Here is a 23327-nt window from a genome sequence, read left to right on the forward strand (position 1 = left end):
AATAAATAAACGTAGTAAAGTGATAATTCTGAAATGAGATGATGAAATGTTCTTGCTCCTGAACATGTTTTTATACTGTTTATATGATCATTTATTCTACATTAAAACTATATGAACTCGGTGTGTGTTTGCTGCTGAATGTTTCCATTGGAAAGTGTCTGAATGAGTCAAAGAAGTTGAAGTTCAGCAGCTCAAAAGAAAGTTCCAGCGCCGACTACAGAGGCAGAGTCTTCAAGGTGTAAAGGAGCAAATGGATCCAGAAATGTCAGCTGACGTTGAAAAGCCTGAACATAAACATCAGCTGACAGAAGATGAAGGTCTGACAGGAGGAAACTGTGTTTGAACAAATGTGAGCAGCTACAGAAGTGAGGAGTTTCAGTCGTGCTGGCAGATTAGCAAGGACCTGCATTACTGCTAATTCCAAATGCTAGCATGCTAACACACTAAGCTAACATTACAGCTGTGTGGTGAATTCAGGAGCTGCGTCCTTCGGCGGCTGGTTGTGTCACAGCGGGTCCATTTACGAAGAGACTTAAAACCTCAAGCTTTGGTGAAAAAATGGTTTTAAGGTTGCTAGGCAACAGGAGCTTCGATTAAGTTGCAACACGTTAGTAAGAGGCGGGAACAGCTGAAACGAAAAAACCTCCGTCGACCGGACCGTCTCATTTCGGTTTGACCTTCACGGTCTTTGACAGACACGAAGGGCCGCACCTCACAACAAGCTAATGATGGTTTAAGATTAGCATGTTAGCATGCCGCCGTTAGCATTCAGCTCAAATCACCACTCACAACCTCATGGTGTCTTTTTTGTTGTTGTTTATTTAAAATCTTTGTAAAAAGAAATTGTAATGAGCGTTACTACAATAATACATCATTACAGCTGTCGTGTTCACTCTCTGGCTTCTGATTGGTCGACAGTGAGCTCATGCAGCCTGTGATGTCATTTACCGTCAGGTGCCATCACTGTCAGAGCATGTACGGTACGTCGCTCTGGCGATGTGTAATATGCCATTTGACCACATTTACTTACGGGACAAGCAGCTCCTGACATCACGTCACCCGCCGCCGGCCATCAGTCACACAGTCAGGCATCTCGCCGACCTTTGACCTCGATCTGTGCCCGGCTGCAGCGCGCCCTAAGGATGTTTGGAAGTGTGACTATTTATTCCTCCAGCGCCATGAACCTGTCTCCTCACAGTGATATCATCGCATTTCTGTGGCCACATGCCCGCCATGAGGAGACGCTGCCAAAGATTGTCTATGACTGAAACGATGAATCACTCTGAGGTTAATAGAAAAGAAAATCTGACAACACAAGATAGGCTGTTTTTCTTTTATCACATAAATAATTAAATTAATATAACTTGTCATAAAACTTTTTTTGTTTTTTGTGGAAGTTTTGTTTCTTTATTCAGTGTTTATTAGAAATTAAAACAGGAAGTGTTTCTAAAGTCTAAAATTCTAAAAAGCTTTGGTAATTAGTCCCGACAGGTTTAAGCAGTATATACAAAATACAAAAAGTATATACAAAAATATATAGAAAAAAACATTTAAAAAACATTTCTGTATTTTTCTAAATATTTCATTTAACTCCATTAAATTCTCAGAGTCTCCAGGATCTGTAGATTCACCCTGTCAGAGTGGAAGTAGTGACTCCTCTTACCTCACGTCAATCTTTGTGCGGTGACACAGAGATCCCAGCAGCCCAAACTGGGCAGCACTGGGAGGTGGGAGAGGCTGGGTGTGGAGATGATGGAGGGGGGGGGGGGGGGGGGGGGTGATGTTAGCACTGAGCTCGCCAAATGAGCACATGAGGACAGTAATGTGATCTGTGAGTGACAGGCGCCCCCCCCCCCCCCCCCCCCCCCCCCCCCCCCCACAGGTTGGACAGGACTATATAAGAGGCCGAGGCTGCGGCTGCAGAAGAGACGGACAGAGACACACTGACCATCACAGACGGACACCAGTGGACTAAACTCTACCTCCAGCTTCTGTTGAACCGCTTCACCTGCGAGAGGAGAATGGGACTGCACAGTGTCGAGGAGCTGGTAAGATCTGCTGATGTGCCGAAATGCAAATGGTAGCAATTATGAGAGGGAGAGGAGGAGGCGAGGAGGAGCTGCAGGAGTTATACTTCATCTTAAAATATGGAGCAGAGAAATTCACCTGAGAAACACGTGAATGGAAATTTTCTTCCCCAGAAGCTGGTGAATTAATTTTCTTGGGACGAAATCAAACAGAAAAATTTATTAAATATAATTTTTCTCTTATTTAAATTATAAAGTGACTGTTTAACATACAGTGAACCAAGGATGAGCTCGTCATGTCACACAGGGCGCCGTGTTTCCTACAGAAGCCCAGAACGGACAAACCACACACTTTCGTATGTTTACGTTTCCTAAAGGCCACGAAGAGTCAAACACACACTTCAGCTAGTTGCAATCTGCAGCCTCACCACTAGATGGCACTAAATCCTGTTATTGTACATGTAAAGCGTGTCTCTTCATTTGACTTGTTTAAGATCACTTAATGAAACATCATGTAACATAAATATATAAGCACATAGAGTTTATACTAACAGGTTAAAAAACTGTGTCCAGAGAAAAGGTGGGAAAAAGAGAAAAAGCTCAAATTTCTCCACTGAAATGAAACATTCACACCTGGAAAAGGAAAACCAGAAAACCAGGAAACAAACAAACCTTCAAAACAACTTAAAATGACCCAGTTATCTCTTAATCGATGCACACAACTTAATCTGAACCATTTAAATCACCTCATTTCGTCGCTTCATTATCCTTTTCTTTGAGAGCTTAAGAGACGGGCCTCATTACAATTTAAGCCAAGCTAAAGGTAATTAAACATCTTAAGGTAATTAAATAAAATACTGATTGCTATGGATCAAATGAAGTAGTTTCAGTGATCACTCTTGTTACTGCACCTTTCATTATTTCTCATTTGATCTCGTCCCTCGTGATTAAAGGTTCGCTCGAGTGAGTCACGACAAGCTGCTTCAGTAATTGGACATATAAACACAAGTGTGTGTTAGTGTGGTGTGTTTACATTCCTCCGTAAACAGCAGCGCTCGGTTCTGAAACTGAGAGCAGCTGGTGTGTTAAACTCTGAACCGACACAAACTCTTCATTGAGTTTTTCCCGCTCTAAAGAAACTTCAGCGGCGTCCATTTTTTATCACAGTTTAAATCTGTAATGAATCTCTCAGAGCGTTCAACCTCGTCTCTCCTCCAGGTGACCGGCAAGAGGTCAGAGGGCAAAGAGTCGGATGACTTCAAAGGGGGCGTGTACGAGGCGGCTGTCAATCAGGAGAAACGCGATGACCGCAGGTCCCGCGGAGACCTGGGAGTGGGCGGAGCTCTGCCAGAGGAGAGCGACAGCGGCAGCGAGCAGGAGGAAGTCAGCGTCGCCGCTCTCAATGTAAGAACTCATGATGATGATGATGATGATGATGCTGATGATGATGAATCTTTACTTATATGTGACTTTTCAAAATAAATGTCACAAAGTGCTTCAGATTAAATAAAAGTAGAAACAGTGAGAATCTCTATCTATCCATCTATCTATCTATCTATCTATTTATCTATCTATCATCTATCATCTATCATCATCATCTATCTATCTATCATCTATCATCTATCTATTTATCTATCTATCATCTATCATCTATCATCTATCTATCTATCTATCTATAATCCATCTATTTATCTATCTATCTATCTATCTATCTGTCTATCTATATATCTTTATCTATAATCTATATATCTATGTGAAAAAGTACTTTGATATTGTAGTAACTGCTTCATGTAGATCATTTTTTATTTAATCAGTCTCGTTGCATCATATCTTATAAACTGATCTGGTATCTGTGGAGTAACCAGTAACTAGCAGCTGGTGAACTTGTAGTTACTGGTTACTGGTGGGATGCGTCTCTGACTCGTGGCAGCTAAATGTAGTGGAGGAAAGAGTCGAAGTAAAAATGAACATATAATGAAAAATACTCTATTTAAGTACATTAGTTAGTCAGACTGTCAGAGAAAAGCGTCTACACTTCAACAAATGACATCTGGCTTCTTCAAACACAACTCACACTTTTAATAATCATGTGTGAGTGTGAAATCATCACGTAATAAATCCCAGACAGTGTCGCCTCACTGGGACAAGCTTGACGTTAGTTGCTGCTTATGAAGAGCTTGTGTCTTGGTCCACGCTGCCACCTGGAGGCATGTGGGAGAATAACACCTTTTTATTACCTGGCAGTAATGTAGAATACCCCAAACCTGGGACCACTTTACAGTCAGACCACCTTTAGAAAGGATTTATAAATCATTTATATATAAATCAGAAATAAACAATATAAACAACTGGTAAAAGGAGCCTCATGTGGGCTCAGTATTTGGCAGGAAACAGGTCACCGTTGCCCTTTTTATCTAATGTGTTGTAACAACTTATATTTATAAAGCTGATTAATAAACTAGTTATAAACCATCCACAAATCCTTTATAAGGGGAATCTGATTGTAAAGTGACGGATAGTTGACGTGTTGGACATGAAAGAATCTAAACACGTCAAATTCATTTCAGGTTGTTGTTGTTGTTGTTGTTGTTGTTGTTGTTGTGGTGGTTGTTGTTGTGGCGGTGGCGGTGGCGGTGGTGGCGGTTGTTGTGGTGGCGGTGGCGGTGGCGGCGGTTGTTGTGGTGGCGGTGGCGGTGGCGGTGGTGGCGGTTGTTGTGGTGGCGGTGGCGGTGGCGGTTGTTGTGGTGGCGGTGGTGGTGGCGGCGCTGTGTTGAAGCCGTCTGTCTTGCCTCTGCCCCGTCAGACGGATAACAGCGGCCGGCTGAAGCTGGAGACGGTGGACGACCTGTTCAACATCCTGCAGCTGAGGAAGAGGAGGAGAGAGAGGAAGACGCCCGTCCACAAGAAGCAGCAGCAGCAGCAGCCGGAGCCTGTGGTGAGACTCTGGAGTCCAGACACACTCATGATTTACACAGCTGCTCCTCCTCACACCCAGGAAACATCAGCTGCTTGTTCACATTAACTCTGTGAGAGTCGGTATAAAGAGTCTGAATAAAACACCTGAGAGAGCTGATGGAGCTGGAGCAGCAGTACCCAGGATGCACTGCTCCCCTCACCTGCAGTTTATATATGTTTATTTTGATTTTGTCTTCCAGCCAGAAACTGTGGACGAGGAGTCGTTCCTGACAGCGGCCATGGAGAACAAGCTTCCTGTGGTGGAGAAGTACCTGAGTGACGGAGGAAACCCCGACGTATCCGACCACGTGAGTGTCACACAGCGACGTCTCATCCTGAGGACGGAAACTCATTATTTAATTCTCATTTTCGCAGATTTTTTATTTATTTATTTATTTTAAATGATGGTTGTTGGTCTGTTACCAACGTCTGTAGAATATGAGCCGTAGATCACGGCGTCGACTTTAACCAGAGTTTAGAGGCGGAGTCACGTACGACCTCACAGGAATATGTAAAGGAAAGTGGAGGCAACAGTTAAATCATATTTCTACTCTGTGTTTTCACAAATGTATTAACAGAAACATCCGTCGACCTCAGAGGGTTAACGGACGACATTTACATCCGACAAATGATTGTACTGTCATGAAAATATGTTTCTGTTGTTATTGATCAATTAAAAATGACTCGTATTGATCATCTGCAGTTCCAGAGAACAGCTCTGCACAAAGCCTCGTTCAAAGGTCACATGGAGGTCATGAGAAGACTCCTGGAGGCCGGAGCTGCCATCGAGAAAAAAGACAAGGTGAGAGGTTCAAAGACTCCACACGACTCACACACACACACACACACACACACACACACACACACACACAGCATCAGTGTTACAGCTCAGTGTGTGTGTGTGTGTGTTGCAGCTGGAGGCCACAGCTGTCCACTGGGCCTGCAGAGGAGGCAGCCTGCCGGCCCTGCAGCTCCTGCTCGACCAGGGGGCCAAGTTCACCTCCAGAGACAAGGTTGGTCCACACACTTGGAGGAGGGGTTACTAGAGGTCACGCCTGCTGTCAGAGAAGAAGACGTGAAGCTACACAGAGTTCTTCTTCCTAAACCTGTGATTTCTACATGATTTCTAATTCACCTCTTCTTGCATAGAAAATAATAAAACGTTGTTTCATGTCACAACATTCAGAACGTTGTCGTAGTGCAAACAGACCATTCGGCCCAAATGATAAAAACTTGACACCTAATTTTTTAAATCCGTCAAATCTCTTGTGAAAACGAACCTTTACTGAAGTGGATGAGTTGAAATGTTTTCAGCAAAGTCTGTAGGTTCATAAAAACAGAGTAACGTGGGTAAAATAGATGAATGGAGAGTAAATGCCTAAAATGCTGAGTGGTATTTGTCGTCTCTACTTTAACCAGATTTTAGAGGCGGAGTCACGTACAGTCTCACAAGAATATGAAACAGAAAGTGGAGAGTCGACAGATTCTAACAACATTCAAACCATATTTCTACTCTGTGTCATCACTGAGATATTCACAGAAACATCTCAGAAGGTCAAAGACAAACAATATGTGCTGGTTTTGAAAATTCCTCACTCTGGCGCCATCTAGTGGTGGCTTTAAAAAATGGCCTCTGCTTCCTGTCCTCAGCTGCACAGCACTCCTCTCCACGTCGCCGTGAGGACGGGACACTGCGAGTGCGCCGAGCATCTCATTCACTGCGGAGCGGACGTCAACGCCAAAGACAGAGTAAGAACATCACGTCACCTGCAGCGCGACATGAACATAAACTGACACAAACTGCTGCGAAATGTCGCGCTGCAGACGCATTAAAGACACATAAAAGAATCAACAGTAAATACTCACATTGTTGTTGTAGAAGTAAATCTGAGGACAGTTTGTGCACACTAAATAAATCTGTTCAGGATTAATTTAGTGCCAAGTTGTTGTGGCAGTAAGAGCGACACTGTTTGTCTCGTCCTGACTGAGAAACCACATCAGTGCTAAATGTCTGTTTCCACCCCCCCCCCCCTCCCCCCCGCTGAAGGACGGAGACACGCCCATGCACGACGCCGTGAGAATAAACAGATTCAAGATGATCAAACTGCTGATGATGTACGGAGCCAGTCTCAACACCAAGAACAGTGTAAGTACAGAGCAACACATTCACTGATCCTCATGGAAATAACCAGAGGGAATATTTGAGTTGTTAAATCCAGAACAACGAGCAGTGGTGGAAGAACGACTCAGTAAAAGTAGCAAATCCACAATGAAAAACGACCCAATTACAAGTAAAAATCCTTTATTTTAAATCTCACTTCAACAAAATGTGTTTAAATATCAAAGTAAAAGTCATTATCATTATTAAGTACTTCATTCAGAGCGTTTATTTATCATATAAACTCATTAACCTGTAAGTGACGTTTACACTGAGCAGTTTCTTAGTGTTTACACTTAATGTCGACAAGTTACACTGTTTTATCTAAAACAATGAATATTTAATAAACTGATCAAATGTTTTACGAAATATTGATCTGGAAGGTAAAAAGTCAAATAAATGTGGAGTGAAAACAACAACACTCAACTACAATATTCAATAATATCAAATATATTTTACACCATATGCAATGTTTTTCTAATGAAATTGAAAAACAGGAAATATAATATACAGTATATGTATACATACAAAGTATATATATATATATATATATATATATATTTATATATTTCTTTTAAATGTATTTATTATTTATTTATTTATTTATTTTATTTCTTATTTAACTGTTTTGTTTGCCTACTTTATATTGTACCTGTGACGTGACAAATAAAACACAAATTACAATAATATAATTATGAATTATTTAAAAAAACAAATGAAACATATAATACAACAACATAATTATATCATTTGTCGTAAAATATAATATTATCATATTCTAAAACTAATATTAAACTATACAATGTTATATAAACCCCTCCCCACACACATACACACCCTGATAATATCATTTAGCGCCATATGTGTCGAGATATTACATTTAAGCCTGGTGGACGTAAATATAGAATATATTAAATATCATAAAATGTTCCTCAATAATTGCACATATGTAGTTTTGTACGTAAAATTTGAATCAGAAAAGCAACAAATAACTTTACAGAGAGTTTCGACTCACACTCGTGTTCGCATGTGTCTCTGGTGCAGGATGGAAAAACTCCGCTGCAGACTCTGTATTCGTGGCAGAGCGGAGCGAAGAGCCTCCTGTGCAACTTCAACCAGGAGAAGACCGACCAGTAAGAACCCGGCAGAAGCAGGAAGTGGCTGCCGTGGGAGAAAAAGGCGGAGTCTATCATTTCCATACTGAGGCTCACGGAGCACAGCTCTTCCTCTTCACGTCTGTTCACACACATTCAAACTGTGGCACGTTAACGCTCCTCCTCCTGGTTCAAGGATCCGAACCTGAGTCTGTTCCCTGCTGCTGTTGTTAATAATGTGATTATTACCGCTGATTGATTCATTGATCGCCAAAATATTGCTGGACAATGTCTCGTGAAGATGTTTTTTTTCTTTTTTCTTCTTAATTTTTACTTTAAGCTGAGGTGAAGTCAGCGACGCTGCATCCAGAAGATGACCTATTTATTGATTAATGGCAACTGTCAGCAATGGATTTATCGGGTTTGATTGATTTATTTCAACAGGAAACTCTTAATAAGTGAGTGACTGATTGTCTAGAGTTATAATGTAGTTCATGACTTGTATAAAGTGACTCCAGCTCAGTGTGAGAAGCTGTCAAAGGAGGGAGGAGCCTCCTCTGGCTGGTAGATGACGTGTGTTGTTATACTTAAACATTCAGACCAGTTTCACCAAGTTTATTTGGTCTTATGTGTTTGAGGATTGAGAGATGAGACAGGATGAAGGAAGTTTTTGGATCAGGTTGAAAAGAATCTCTCCACTTACAGATTATTCAGCCGTGTTTTTCGTTTCTTTTCGCCGTGGATCTTCTTCTCCTCAAACCTGGAGGCTCAGATTCAGCTTCTGTGTTGAGGTTTGGTCGAGACAACCTTCAGACAAAAGTTCATCTTGGTCACATTTTCCCAGTTTCTTCCACCGGCGCTCGACGTGAGCAGCTGGGGTCAAAACAATTTATCCAAGGTCGCCTCGGTGATACAGCGAGAGCTTCGACTGGCCCCCAGCTCTGACCCTGACGTCCCAGCTGCCCGCACCTTTTCTTCTGCAGTGAAGATATTTTGGGAATGTGGACACTTTTCTCTCCAGAGTCATAGACGAAAACACACACACACACACACACACACACACACACACACACACACACACACACACACGAGTGTGAGAGGGGAAGAACTGAAAAGTGCCTGTTGGTTCAGAGCATGTTTGAAAAGTGTTTATATGGATTAAATATATATGATATATGAAAGATAATCTGATTTATTTTTTATTGTTGAAGATGTTTGTACATTTTGACTTGTATTTATGGATTGACTGAATAAAAGATTTTGAACTGAAACTGTTTCTGGTGCTGATGTAGCTACACGCTCAACACAAACAAACATGGCCGCCAACAGAAGCTGTTCTCACTTTAAATGATCACTATGACATAGATGATGATTGCACAATGTAATGGTGCGTCTGCCAAAACAGGAAGAGGGAAAAACGAGCCCATGTGTCGTCTGTGCAGCAGGTTATTAAGACCCATGGTTACGTTTTGTTGCTAGGCGACATCTAGTGGTCATAGTAATGATGACAGGAGCAAAGGGAAAGACAGACACAGGAGAGCAGTGTTCGATTCCCATGTGAAACCAGCTGTTCATATTGTTTCTTTGATCCATGTTGTTGTTATGGTAACCATTCTAAAGTCAACATGCTAACATGCTCACAGTGTTGGGGAAGCTAGCTTTGCACGCTACATCACAATGGAAGAAGTTGAACTACAGCTTAGCTACGCTAGTTAGCGTAACTGAAGCTACGGAGAAAAAATAGTGTCATGGTTTGTAATGGCAGACACTTTTTGTTAGTTTTGTTTTGGACTTTTGCACTTCCTGTTTTATTTTGTATTGTTTTCCTTGTGTGTCTGTGTTTTGCTTCCTGTCCTGTTTCTGTGTGGTGATTGTCTGCCCCGCCCTGATGTGTTTCACCTGTGTGCAATCACCTTGCCTCCTGTGTCTATATAGTCTTTGTGCTCCGGTTCGTCTGTTGTCTTCACGTTTTGTTCATGTCACGTTCATGTTTGGATTTTGATTAAATAAACCTGTCTGCACCGTCTCCCAAGAGTTGACTGCATTTGGGTCCAACTTACCTCAATACCCTTGACAAGTAGTTCAAAATATACTTTGGAAAAAAATGATGAAATTGACAATTTAGTGTGTGACACGTGACACAAAATTATAACAAAATGTAAAACAAAAAAGTCACATGCTGGCAAAAAATTCCTCTCAATTTATTGTTCACAGGTCACACCCAAACACCAAGACATCACTGATCATGGGAAAGTGCTGGAATGTCAGCTTTAGTTTTCTATGCAATAACACAAGGTTTATCTATGATGATGATGTCGCCGTGCGAGCGCTGATCGACGCTGCCCTCGGCTTTTAGACATGGCACTACACAGAGGTCAAGGATGTGGTGGCAGCTGCCTGACGGATGTTTCCTGGGCTGATCAAAGGGAGTTCAGTGACAATAGAGAAGCAATGGTAAATTAAACATAAAAAATCATTCATTTTCTTGAAGAAATTGTTTGTATTTTCAGTTGTTAACGACACAAAAAGTGACGGAAAAGTAACTAAACTACTTGAATGAATGTATCTGAACAGCAAAGGCTGCAACATGTAGTTAGTAGTGTAATTACATGAAGTACACGACTCCTAAACACTGCACGCTCACAATGTGTTGATGTTGAGCAGGTGTAATGTTTACCATGTTCACCATCTTCGTTTAGTGTGTGCATTTAGCCTCAATCTCCACCTGGAGGGAACAAAATAAGTGTCAAATGAAATAAAAGAGTTAGTGAATTTAATTACTGAGGTTCAGTAATTCAAGCTGTATCAAGAGAAGATGCCTGTAACTTAACCATCACAGGCCTGTACGAACTTGTAAGAACGACACATGCACATACTGGGAACCAGCAGGACTGGAGAAACCTGCTGATGGTTCCCAGGTCAAAGACATGAAGTGTCGTGACAGAAGATTTATGGCATGTTCTTGTATTCTTGCCAACAAACCAACGAGTGTTCCTTCATCGTGTGCCAGGATTTTCCTTATATTTTGTGTAAATTAAATCAGTTTTAGGGATATAAACAGTTTATTATCTCCAACAGAATCAACAGAAATATTGAAGGTGCTGTTCCAAAAGAAAATTTAAACAACAGTCAAATGTTAATATTAAAATATTCCTTCTACATCATAGTCTGCATTTACACTCTGCCCCTCCAAGATTAGTTTCATGGTTTGTAATGGCAGACACTTTTTGTTAGTTTTGTTTTGGACTTTTGCACTTCCTGTTTTATTTTGTATTGTTTTCCTTGTGTGTCTGTGTTTTGCTTCCTGTCCTGTTTCTGTGTGGTGATTGTCTGCCCCGCCCTGATGTGTTTCACCTGTGTGCAATCACCTTGCCTCCTGTGTCTATATAGTCTTTGTGCTCCGGTTCGTCTGTTGTCTTCACGTTTTGTTCATGTCACGTTCATGTTTGGATTTTGATTAAATAAACCTGTCTGCACCGTCTCCCAAGAGTTGACTGCATTTGGGTCCAACTTACCTCAATACCCTTGACAAGTAGTTCAAAATATACTTTGGAAAAAAATGATGAAATTGACAATTTAGTGTGTGACACGTGACACAAAATTATAACAAAATGTAAAACAAAAAAGTCACATGCTGGCAAAAAATTCCTCTCAATTTATTGTTCACAGGTCACACCCAAACACCAAGACATCACTGATCATGGGAAAGTGCTGGAATGTCAGCTTTAGTTTTCTATGCAATAACACAAGGTTTATCTATGATGATGATGTCGCCGTGCGAGCGCTGATCGACGCTGCCCTCGGCTTTTAGACATGGCACTACACAGAGGTCAAGGATGTGGTGGCAGCTGCCTGACGGATGTTTCCTGGGCTGATCAAAGGGAGTTCAGTGACAATAGAGAAGCAATGGTAAATTAAACATAAAAAATCATTCATTTTCTTGAAGAAATTGTTTGTATTTTCAGTTGTTAACGACACAAAAAGTGACGGAAAAGTAACTAAACTACTTGAATGAATGTATCTGAACAGCAAAGGCTGCAACATGTAGTTAGTAGTGTAATTACATGAAGTACACGACTCCTAAACACTGCACGCTCACAATGTGTTGATGTTGAGCAGGTGTAATGTTTACCATGTTCACCATCTTCGTTTAGTGTGTGCATTTAGCCTCAATCTCCACCTGGAGGGAACAAAATAAGTGTCAAATGAAATAAAAGAGTTAGTGAATTTAATTACTGAGGTTCAGTAATTCAAGCTGTATCAAGAGAAGATGCCTGTAACTTAACCATCACAGGCCTGTACGAACTTGTAAGAACGACACATGCACATACTGGGAACCAGCAGGACTGGAGAAACCTGCTGATGGTTCCCAGGTCAAAGACATGAAGTGTCGTGACAGAAGATTTATGGCATGTTCTTGTATTCTTGCCAACAAACCAACGAGTGTTCCTTCATCGTGTGCCAGGATTTTCCTTATATTTTGTGTAAATTAAATCAGTTTTAGGGATATAAACAGTTTATTATCTCCAACAGAATCAACAGAAATATTGAAGGTGCTGTTCCAAAAGAAAATTTAAACAACAGTCAAATGTTAATATTAAAATATTCCTTCTACATCATAGTCTGCATTTACACTCTGCCCCTCCAAGATTAGTTTCACCTGCCCCTCATTATCCCTCCCCCTCTGGTGTATTTAGTCTGTTTTCTTCTCTCAGTGTCAGTTTGTGTCTGTTTCAAGTGTTTCAGCAGTTTTCATAGTGTTTTAGTGTCTTCGTCTTCTCCCTGCTGGACTCTTCTGCCTTTTCCTCTGACTGATTACCTGGGAATCAACCTTTTCTTTAGTAAAAGTAAAAGTCTGTTTGTGAATCGAGGATCTGTGGTTTCTCCTGTCGTCTATTTCATTGTGTCGTCATCTTCTTTATTTATTTTCTTTTTCAGATCTCGAAGGTCGTCATTGCCTTTGCTCTGAATTCCTCGTCTGTCTTTGGGCCTCCTCAGATTTGCAGACTAGGACATGTGAGTGGACTCCACATTACTGCTGTGTGGACTTAATGTTATTATTGTTCCAGGTCTATAAGAGTCAGTGAAAAGACCAAGATCTGTATCCTTGGGTCTGGTCATGTAACATGCTGAAAAAGAGCCATAAACTTTATCATTATCTGTCTTTACTTTGTTGGATCCACAACTAGGACCTTCACTTTGACTCATCTAGAAATCAGATGAATGTCGTGACTGTAGATACATTTTATTTTGGAGGTTTCCTCATATTCAAGGCAAGTTTATTTACACAGCACCATTCAGTCACAAGGAAATTCAAAGTGCTTTCCAGAGACATGGAAATACATTAAAATACAACATTACGACGACATTGAAATAGCATTTAAAAACAAATTTGAATAAATAAAAATACAAATATTTGAATTATTCATAAAATCAGGACGGAAACTTGGGACTGCAGCGATAAAAGACATTAAAAATATATATACATATACATATAAAATAAAAGATATACATATAAAATAAAAGATATATATATATATGAAGCCTGGAACATTTTCATATATGGACATATATGTGCAGCCCATACAAATATTATGCATGTGTGCTTATATAGTAGACATAGATTACTTTCTGGAAAAACAGATGTGTTTAATATTTTTTTTATATATTAATTTTAATTTTAAAAAACATATATAAGCATATAAAATGTTAAGTATGTTGTTTTAATAAATTGCATATATAAATTAAATATATATTGTTAACATATATGTTCACGTTATACATATAAGAATCCATCATATAGATATTTAAATAATATGCACATATACAAATTTTACTATAGATATTTCATATATGTGATAATAATATAGGTGACATATATGGTAACATCTCTCTTGATGTAGACACTGTAACAGACAGCGACCTGATATTAATCTCTAAAATCTTATTTATTTTTATTATAAATCTGTTTGTCCCTGGTCATCATTTGAAATCATTTGAAAATAAGATATAATGACGTCATGTTCACTGAAGAGAGTTCGCTATAGGCTTTCAACTAACAGTTATTGTCATGTGTAAAACCTACATTGTTTTTCATTATTATTATTGTTTTGTGTGATATGTTGCTTATGAATTCTTTATTGGGAAAATTTAAAAAACATAACTGCTGTGGATAAAGCCAGGCTAGCTTTTTAGCCTGTGTGCTAAGCTAAGCTAATGAGCTGCTGGTTGAAAGCTGAAAAAAAGCACATTTCTCAAAGTTATTTGAATGAAATAATTGGGAGAGATTTTTCTTAAGAAAAGCAAAGTTTTGTTAGTCACCAAACTTTTTGTTTTATTAGCAAAGAGCGCTTCAACTCCAATCTAATTTATAGATCCACATTTTGACTGCTACTGTTGTGACTTGGAGGAAAGTTAAACCTCAGTTTCTGTGTTAGTCCATTATCTTACAGTATATATTTGTTCCCAGTCCTCAACTACAGCATGGCTGTCAACATCCTGGGAGTGGCGGTAATGATGGTTTTCTACCTGCTGGTTCTCGGGGTCGGGATCTGGGCGTCTGTCAAGTCTAAAAGGGAGGAGAGCAGAAGTGCAGCTAACAAGATGGACATGGCCCTGCTGGGAAACCGAAGCATAAACAAGGTGGTGGGGATCTTCACAATGACAGGTGATGTATTATTGTTGTGGAGGCTGTTGCTGCACTCTTTGAATTTAGGGAACAGCAAATACAGGTAACACTAAAGCTGAAGCTGAAGAATGTCAACAGACCAAAACCTGCAAACTGTGCTGCCAGCTGTTTTCAATAGAAAACTAAACTGTACCTGCTCCTCCTGTGAACTCATGGCTGTGTTTCTATGTGCTTGTTCGTCCCGTAGCCACGTGGGTCGGAGGATGTTTTATCATGGGATTAAGTGAGATGACTTACACCCCCTCTATGGGACTAACGTCGGCCATATTCATGTTAACAGCTTTCTCTTTTTGTTTTATTTTGGGTAAGTATTGATGATTTATAATAAAAAACCTTTTGATGATGTCTGTATATTTAGAACGAACAATATTTAATTCAAAACACATTAGCGTTACCTCGCTGTGTAACAATATCGAAATAACAAATAACCAAGTTCAGAGGGATATTAAAGCTCCTCCAGTGTAAAGGTCTGTGTCCATGTGTAGTGTGATTATAGATCAGCTCTAGCTTCTATATTAATACTGTGAAAGTATCAAAGCCTCAGTCCACAGAGAAATGCACACAGCCTGTATTCAGAAACTGAGCCTTAAAACCAGCCGTCAGGACTTCTGGAACTTTGTGATGTCACAACAAAGCAGTCACCAAGCCCCGCCCACCTGGACCCACCATCCAAACCTTGCAGGATTTGGTTTCTCTGAGTGTTTTTACCGTTTTATTGGATCAATCAGAAAACAGTCAGCCAATCAGAAGAGAGGCTCAGAGCCTCCTCTCTTCTGATTGGCTCACCGACCTGTTGTTACTAGAGCTGCAGAGAGAAGCCTGAGAGAGGAGATGTGAAACTACACTGAGATGGTTTTTGGTTCTTAAAACCACAAATATATCTAGTTATGGATATCAAAACTATAATATGGGACCTTTTAAAGGAGATTTATTTCAACAGGAAATGCACACAGAACAGATTGCAGTTGGAATAAAGTCAATTATCACTGGTTGTATTATGGTTTTTAAACTATTTTGTATTGTAGTAGTTTTTTGCATTTATTAAAACTTTCACAGGAGCTAGAAAAGCACTTAAGAAACACCAGTGTGTAGTTAGGACAGGTAGTCAAGACATTTAGTAATGCATCCGCTGGCTGTTACATCACGCATAGCTTCCCTTGACGCTTGATGACAATAAAACATGATGAGATGTTGGTATCACATACAGATTGTATGTCAGTAGCAGAGAGACACGGGGTCTTTCTTATTTATGTTAATTATTGAAATGATGACCCTTTACTGTTTTCTCTTGAACGTGCGTCTGCATCCTGCCAACAGCATAACAATCTGTCTTTTATTTTGAAGGTGGCCTTGTGTTCGCCAAGCCCATGAGAGACAACAAGTATGTCACCATGTTGGACCCTTTCAATGTCAAGTATGGGAAAGCAGTGACGGCCCTTCAGTCACTGTGTGCACTGCTGAATGATTTGTTGTGGTTGGCAGCAACACTGATTGGTTTAGGTACAGTATGTTTGCACTTTACCCACGTCTACCCTCTGTTTTCTATTGTTACACTGTTGTCGTCAAGTCCACCTGAACTGAGTCAGAAACCAGGGTTTACAAGAACCTCTTCAATAATGAAAAGCTTTTTACTAGTTTGAATAAAAAAAAACCATGTAAACACTGTCACATTATGGGGATTCATTCTGGGACTAAACCATCAAATTTTAGGGTAAATCTTTGCTTTTGGTAAAGTTTTGAATGAGAGCAGCTGAAGGTTTTTGGGAGCGTTGGTATTAATTATATGTAGTGCTTAGTCAGGAATTTAATGTAAGTCAATAAAATGACAAAACAAACAATAAAATCGTCCCCTGTGTTGGTAACAGGTGGCACCACAAGTGTGATTTTGGATTTGTCCTACACTGTGAGCATCTGGATCTCTGTCATCGTCATCATTGTCTACACGCTGCTGGGCGGACTCTACTCTGTGGCCTACACTGACATCATACAGCTCGTCCTAATATTCATCACCCTGGTGAGTTCAGTAATTATTATTTTTACTTTCAGTAATAATATAGTTTCATATCTGCAGTTTTAAGACAGGAGGAAGCTTTTGATTTATCAGTTTTAAAGTGTTGAGTATTCATTCCCTTCAAATGAAATATTCTCTTTGGGACAATCTCTGTTCAATAACAATAACACAGTGATCATTAGAAAAGAAAACTAGCTGTTATTCAATTCAGGCACAGCAGTCATATTATTTATAAATGGTATCAACCATTTATCGTTTTGTCGTGCTCTTTTTTATAGATTTAAATTTTTACTTTTAAGTTGTCAATGGCTCCTCAGACAAACTCACATCTATATCTCTTTTCCAATTATTCCATATTTATAGGTAAATACATAAGCACTTGAGGACCAAACGAAGTAAATCAAATCATAGACCAACTAAAAATAAATAAATAATAAATAAGTAAATAAATAAAAAAATAAAATTCAAAACAGAAACCAAACCAGTCCAAACAACTACAATTAATCCATATTTAAGTACTTGGGTTACTTATTTCAGGTAACTCATCAGCTTATTTTGTATTATAATCCTGCATACTTATTTGTCTTATTCATATTCCGTATCGACAATTCGGTGCGTAACTAACTAGTGCTGCAGCTTTGAGAAAACCCAGACAATATGTATATCAGTGCATGCAACTATTTCAGTAACGCAAAATCGCAGTTTACGGTTTGTGTCATTTTTAGACCGTTTCAGACTTTATAATGGTGTGTAATGTTCAGAGCTAGAGTGGATGACATCATCGCTAGAGTGGATGACATCATCGCTACAGTGGGAGAAGCTCTAGAACTCCTCTGAATAAATTCTGTTTAACTCGTCCTCACGGCCACATATTTCAGTCTTCACACATCGTGACTTCCTCGGTAGTAGACAAATTTGTGCCGTTTCATAGAAAGTGTCTACCTTAGCAAAGAGACTTACAGAATTTGAATAGTGAGCCTCAAAGTGATGGGACGACCCTCCACCTCTCCCATTGACTGCAATACAAATTCAGGAGCTGATTTCCAGAGAAAAGCAGGAAATTACCCGTTTTTGTAACTTGCTCCTGTTTCCACATTTTTGGCTCTAGAGACGCCAAAGCCACATTATTTGTGCACAAAGATCTTGTGACACTCATGGTCCGCTCATGATTTTCATAGGAGTTACCGTTCTTTTCAAAAATACCATTTGTTTGAGAGTCTTGCCGAGTCAAAATCTCACTCAGCTGTGTCAGCTCTGTGTCTTCCAGCTAGACACAGCTGTTCAAAACAGCTCGTTAAGAAACTCTTTGACCTCTGTGATGTTTAAAAACACACACACACACACACACACACACACACACACACGCACACACACATAATACTAACGCAGTATCCAGGGAGAAATGGACAAAGCTGATTCTCATTGGCTAATTAGACTCATTAACTCTTACCGTTATTACTCTCAAGAGCATCTATGAGGCAAATCAGCACTGTGTATGTGTGTGTGTTCATGCCTTTCTATGATTGTGAGGACAATTTTGTTAAGAATGCATTTTTGTACACATGTATGTACACATATATTGACAGACACACAAACCATCTCCACCTTTGGATATTCACCTTATAAAAAAATCATAATTTTGGCATCTAATGTTTCGAAGCACTGTACTTCAATTAATATGAGCTACTTTTTCAACAATTTTAGCATTGTGGTGAGGTGATCTTTTCAATAGGACTCGTAGTTTTCCCTCCGATATCCCATTTTTGATGAAGTTTCATCTTAAAAGCTGTTGTCTGCCTAAGAAGACAGAGGGGATTGTGTGTGCGTGTTTCCCTCCTCCCCCTGGTGGCCACAGTCGCCAGTGGCAACCAGTGTCTCAGCAGGTGCTACTCAGGAGGTGTTACTAGGCAGAAATGGGCAAGGCTGATTCTGATTGCCTAATTAGACTAATTAATTCTTAGCCTTTAACTCAGGTATGAGAGGAACTTTAAGGTAAATCAACACGGTGTATTTGCGTGTGTGTGTGTGTTGATGTGTGTTTCATTGCGTTTGTGTACATGTCTTTCTATAATTGTGAGGACAATTTTGGTTAAAAAAACATTATTGTGAGGTCCTGACAATTTCAAAGGGCTGTTTGAAGGTTAAGATTACACAGTTCCAAACACCACGCACACAAATACATTGAAAAACGCACCAACACCATCACGACCATATAGAGATTAACTAATGGATAAGTGTCACAACCTGGCAAAACAAGCTTTTTGGAGGCTCTATAGTAGACAGCTCTACTGCGACACACATGCAAATTGAAAGACACACACAAACACCTTCTTCACAATTTTGATTAACCTTCAAAATAAAAGTCTCAACATGGAAAGAAAGAAAAAGAATCCCATAAAGGTAAGAGGTAAGGTAGGTCATAAAAGTTCGATCTTAGAAGCTATTGTCTACATGGGGATATAGTGGTGTATATATATATGTGTGTATACATGTCTTTCTGTGGTTGTGGGGACAAATTTGTGTTTGAAACCATCAGTGTGAGGTTATTTTGGCCAGTCGTGAGAGCTTCAAAAGGCTTTCTGAGGGACACCTGCAGTGACTGAGTTCAGTGTCAGGATTACACTCTCTACAATATGAATGAAACTGAAAGTAACGTCCTTTGTACATATTGGAACATGAAGAGCGAAGTACACGCACCAAGCAGCAGGAACATTCAAAAGTTCAACCAGGAATTTTATTATTATTATTGTCATAAACAAACAAACATAGGATTAAAAAAATCAATTATAGGCCTGTTGTACTGGATTGCATTGGATTGAAACAGATGTAACTAATAAAGTTATATTAACTTTATGTTTGTATCTGTAAGAGGTGTGGGTTTCCCATGGTTAAGTTTTCATGGCCTTAGCTTATTTCGTAGTTCAAGTAATTTATACTAAATACTTCTTCTCCCTTCAGTGGTTGCCAAGTTTTTCCTTGTCTTTGCAGTGGACCTGTGTCCCCTTTGTCTTCATGAACCCCTCCTCCCTGGACATCACCCAGACGGCCCTGAACTACACCTTTCGTGCTCCATGGATCAATAAACTGGAGAGCAAGTTTGCCTGGACGACCATCGATGGTTTCTTATATCTGGTAAAATCAAGAAGATTAATGAGCTAATCTCGTTAAAGTCATGATAGTCGATTTACTAGAGTAAGAAAACAACACTGTTGTTTGAATTCAAAATTTCGAACCTGAATTCAACATGTTATTACAGTTTGAATATTCTTTTTCTCCCCACGTTTGTACAAATGTTCAGATGTCGATCATAAAGTGTCAAACTTTTTTTTTTAAATATGACTTTATTTACTTTCAAGTCACTGGGAAGTCTGGGATACCAGTGCTTCCACCAGAGGACCTTGTCAGCTTCGTCCTCGTCTTCTGCCAAGATGTCTTGCTTTGTTGCTGCTTTCTGTATTCTTATTTTTGGAATACCTCCAATCCTTATTGGGGCAGTGGCTGCATCTACAGGTAAAATAAATAAACTGATGTTTATTCAAAATAATCTGGACTATGATCAGGGTTTAAGAACTCCAGAACTGCTGAGACCTTTGAGAACCTAAAGACAATCAATCAATAGAATGATTAGATTAGAAAGATTAGATCTAAATTCATCAAGGACATAGACTCATCCGCAAGAGTTGAACATTTTTGCTAACTAAATTACAGCTAACATCGGTACAGTTAGTGACCACAGACTGTAAATAAAGATGGACGTAGCCTATGTGACATCACCCGCAGGTTTTTGAGGAGCGGTTTTGAAGCTCAGAGTGAACTGCCCCGCCGTCGCCATCTTGGCAGTGCCTGACCCCGCTCATAAACTTGCTGATTTCTGCTGTAAAGTTGGAAATTTTAACATGGGAGTCTATGGGGACTGACTCACTGTTGGAGCCAGACTCTAGTGGTCGTTAGAGGAACTGCAGCTTTTGGCCACTTGTTAGTAATATATATCGGATGTTTGGGAGGAACAAACCCAAGCAGTCCAAGTCATGAGAGTATTGTTTCAGACTAACTGTCTTCCATTTGTTTATCCAACCGTCTCCTATCATGTCAGACTGGAACCTCACTTCTTATGGTTCTCCATCTCCCCTGGATCGTGGAGAGGGAGCCATGGTCCTGCCCATCACCCTGCATCACCTCACCCCAAGCTTCATCGCCCTCATTGGTACCGGAGCCATCGCCGCCGCTGTCATGTCATCAGCCGACTCTGCTCTAATCTCCATAGCCTCCATCTTCACCTCCAACATCTACAAGACGATCCTGAGACCTCAGGTGGGGAGAGAGGCTCCGGGAAACCTTGAAAAGTAGAATGTGAAACCTTATAGATTCGTTGCAACTCATTTTTTCATGCTATTTCATTTCTACTCAGGCGTCACAGAGAGAGCTTCAGTGGGTGATCTATGTGTCTGTGGTGGCGGGGGGCCTGGCCTGTACAGCACTCACCAACCTGAAGAACAGTGTCGTAATACTGCTGTTACTTGGTAGCGAGCTGGCCTACATCTTGACCTTCTCTCAGCTCATCTGCGCCCTGTTCTTCAGCATCTCCAACGGTTATGGGGCTGTTATCGGCTGGGTGACAGGGCTGGTGTTAAGACTGCTGAGTGGAGTCCCATTTCTGGGGGTAGCGCCAGTCATACACTTCCCAGGATGCACTCTTGAGGACGGCATTTACGTCCAGTACGCTCCCATTAAGACCATCGCGATGCTTGCTGCCTTTGCTGCCAACTTGTTGTTCTCGTACCTGGCGTCGGTGCTCTTCAACAGAGGCCTGCTTCCTCAGTGGTGGGATGTGTTTGAGGTGAAAGCTCCGCCCTCGCCACGACCGCTTACACCAACAGACGCTGAAGAAGGACACAACAAGATGGAGAAGTTGGATGAGAAACAATCTCATCAAGAAGCTTCAGAGCCGATGATTAGCACCACGTGTTAAATGTTCTCTGTGCGTCAGAATATCTTTACAGTTGATGTTTAAGTGTATGTCTTTAAGGGGATTGACCTACAGATGATGAAGGGTGTCACTGTTTGTCTCTGGTCTCTCTTGTTCCCTCCTCTGGACCTCCTGTCTGTTCCCTGCCCATTGACACACCTGTTCCTCATCTGATCCCTGACATTAATTCCAGCCCTTTTTCCCTCAGTCAGATCTCAGGCCATGTCGACACGTGTAGCGACGACTGTCCATTGAAGAAAGCTGCAGAGAGATTTTAAAGTGAACTCTTACCTGTGTTGTGTTTCTACTAAGTTCATTTGAATATTTGACATGACAAGAACAAACCTGCAACTGTGGAACATACGAAAGTAATGTGAAACCACAGCCATGTGTCAACTGCTTGGAGCAATAATCAATACAAAATGTGCAGCCTGATGAAATAAACCACACAGGCACATTTCGGCTCCTATAACATGTACACGTCAATCAGAAAACAGGTTGTTACCGGTTCTTTAGATTCATAAACCAAAGTGTTTGATTCTCACTGTCCTCAACACTGTATTTGTATCACCAGCACTTCATAGGAGCTGCAGCTCAAGATAATAGTATTGATTGATATTAAAATTCAAGATGGACACCTAAGACACCAATTGTCACCAACTACACCAACTCTTTTAAATGGTCTAGATTTTATTTCTCTAATGTTTCCAAGGTCCTGTTTTATTGTGTTATATGCATGAATAATGTGTGTTCATGTGAGACTGTGTAACACCTGTCGTGTGTTGCCATTTTGACCTTTTCTGTCTGACAAAACAAATAATGTATAATAAGAGACTTCCTGGATAAATAAAATAAAATAATGTGGCCCCACACCCTCACCAAGCCTTAATCTGCCAATACCTTCATATAATAATTAATCATTTAATTATTCATGTCTGTAAAATGTCAGAACACTGTAAAAGCTCAATTTCCCAGAGAGAGTAGATATATTCAAACTGACTCTTTGTCCAACCATTGGTCCAAAAAGCAGCATCATTACATGTATGAGGCCTGAACCAGCAGTAACTAGTTTGGCATTTCTGCTTGAAACAATTAATTCATCAAAAAGAAAAAAAGAAACAAATAACAAATAACAAATCAATGTTTGTTAATAAACTTATTAAAATGTATTATTTCATATTTAATAGTATATTCAACTATAACTGACTGCTGCCAGAGGTTTTGTCTTGTCTGAGTCATTTATTTAACATATATTGCGAGCTCGATCTTTAATTAACATGACGTGTAAAACAGTGAGAGTGAGGCCGCCATCAGAGCTGTGACTGATGAACACTGAGCTCCACACATTCGTTACCGCCTCAGCTGTGGTTTACATCGTCCTCAGGCCTCAGTATCAGAGTAAGTTTCTGGGTAAAGTGTCACTGACAC

The 23327-nt window shown here is 40.1% G+C and overlaps 2 protein-coding genes across 2 annotated transcripts; both read left to right on the top strand.

Moving 5' to 3' along the window:
• The first annotated feature begins 1933 nt into the window (after positions 1-1933).
• On the top strand, positions 1934-9518 carry ankrd1a (ankyrin repeat domain 1a (cardiac muscle)). Its single transcript, XM_056395705.1, has 9 exons — positions 1934-2048; positions 3246-3431; positions 4831-4962; positions 5183-5290; positions 5686-5784; positions 5897-5995; positions 6633-6731; positions 7030-7128; positions 8185-9518. The coding sequence occupies exons 1-9, from the start codon at positions 2022-2024 to the stop codon at positions 8275-8277; spliced, it is 942 nt and encodes a 313-aa protein (XP_056251680.1). The 5' UTR covers positions 1934-2021; the 3' UTR covers positions 8278-9518.
• A 5192-nt stretch (positions 9519-14710) lies between these two features.
• Positions 14711-22030, top strand: LOC130181463 (high-affinity choline transporter 1-like). The gene is made up of 8 exons (XM_056395700.1): positions 14711-14901; positions 15110-15226; positions 16267-16422; positions 16788-16936; positions 19922-20065; positions 20290-20443; positions 21027-21244; positions 21342-22030. The coding sequence occupies exons 1-8, from the start codon at positions 14718-14720 to the stop codon at positions 21900-21902; spliced, it is 1683 nt and encodes a 560-aa protein (XP_056251675.1). The 5' UTR covers positions 14711-14717; the 3' UTR covers positions 21903-22030.
• Positions 22031-23327: the final 1297 nt, after the last annotated feature.

The sequence above is a fragment of the Seriola aureovittata genome, chromosome 14 (genome assembly GCF_021018895.1).
Source record: "Seriola aureovittata isolate HTS-2021-v1 ecotype China chromosome 14, ASM2101889v1, whole genome shotgun sequence".
NCBI classification, from domain to species: domain Eukaryota; kingdom Metazoa; phylum Chordata; class Actinopteri; order Carangiformes; family Carangidae; genus Seriola; species Seriola aureovittata.

Coding starts and splice junctions, on each gene's coding strand:
- ankrd1a (XM_056395705.1), top strand. CDS start 2,022: ATGGGACTGCACAGTGTCGAGGAGCTG. Junction 5,291..5,685: donor ACCCCGACGTATCCGACCAC/GTGAGTGTCACA, acceptor GATCATCTGCAG/TTCCAGAGAACAGCTCTGCA. Junction 7,129..8,184: donor GTCTCAACACCAAGAACAGT/GTAAGTACAGAG, acceptor TCTCTGGTGCAG/GATGGAAAAACTCCGCTGCA.
- LOC130181463 (XM_056395700.1), top strand. CDS start 14,718: ATGGCTGTCAACATCCTGGGAGTGGCGGTAATGATGGTTTTCTACCTG. Junction 15,227..16,266: donor CTCTTTTTGTTTTATTTTGG/GTAAGTATTGAT, acceptor TTTATTTTGAAG/GTGGCCTTGTGTTCGCCAAG. Junction 20,066..20,289: donor TCGATGGTTTCTTATATCTG/GTAAAATCAAGA, acceptor TTTACTTTCAAG/TCACTGGGAAGTCTGGGATA.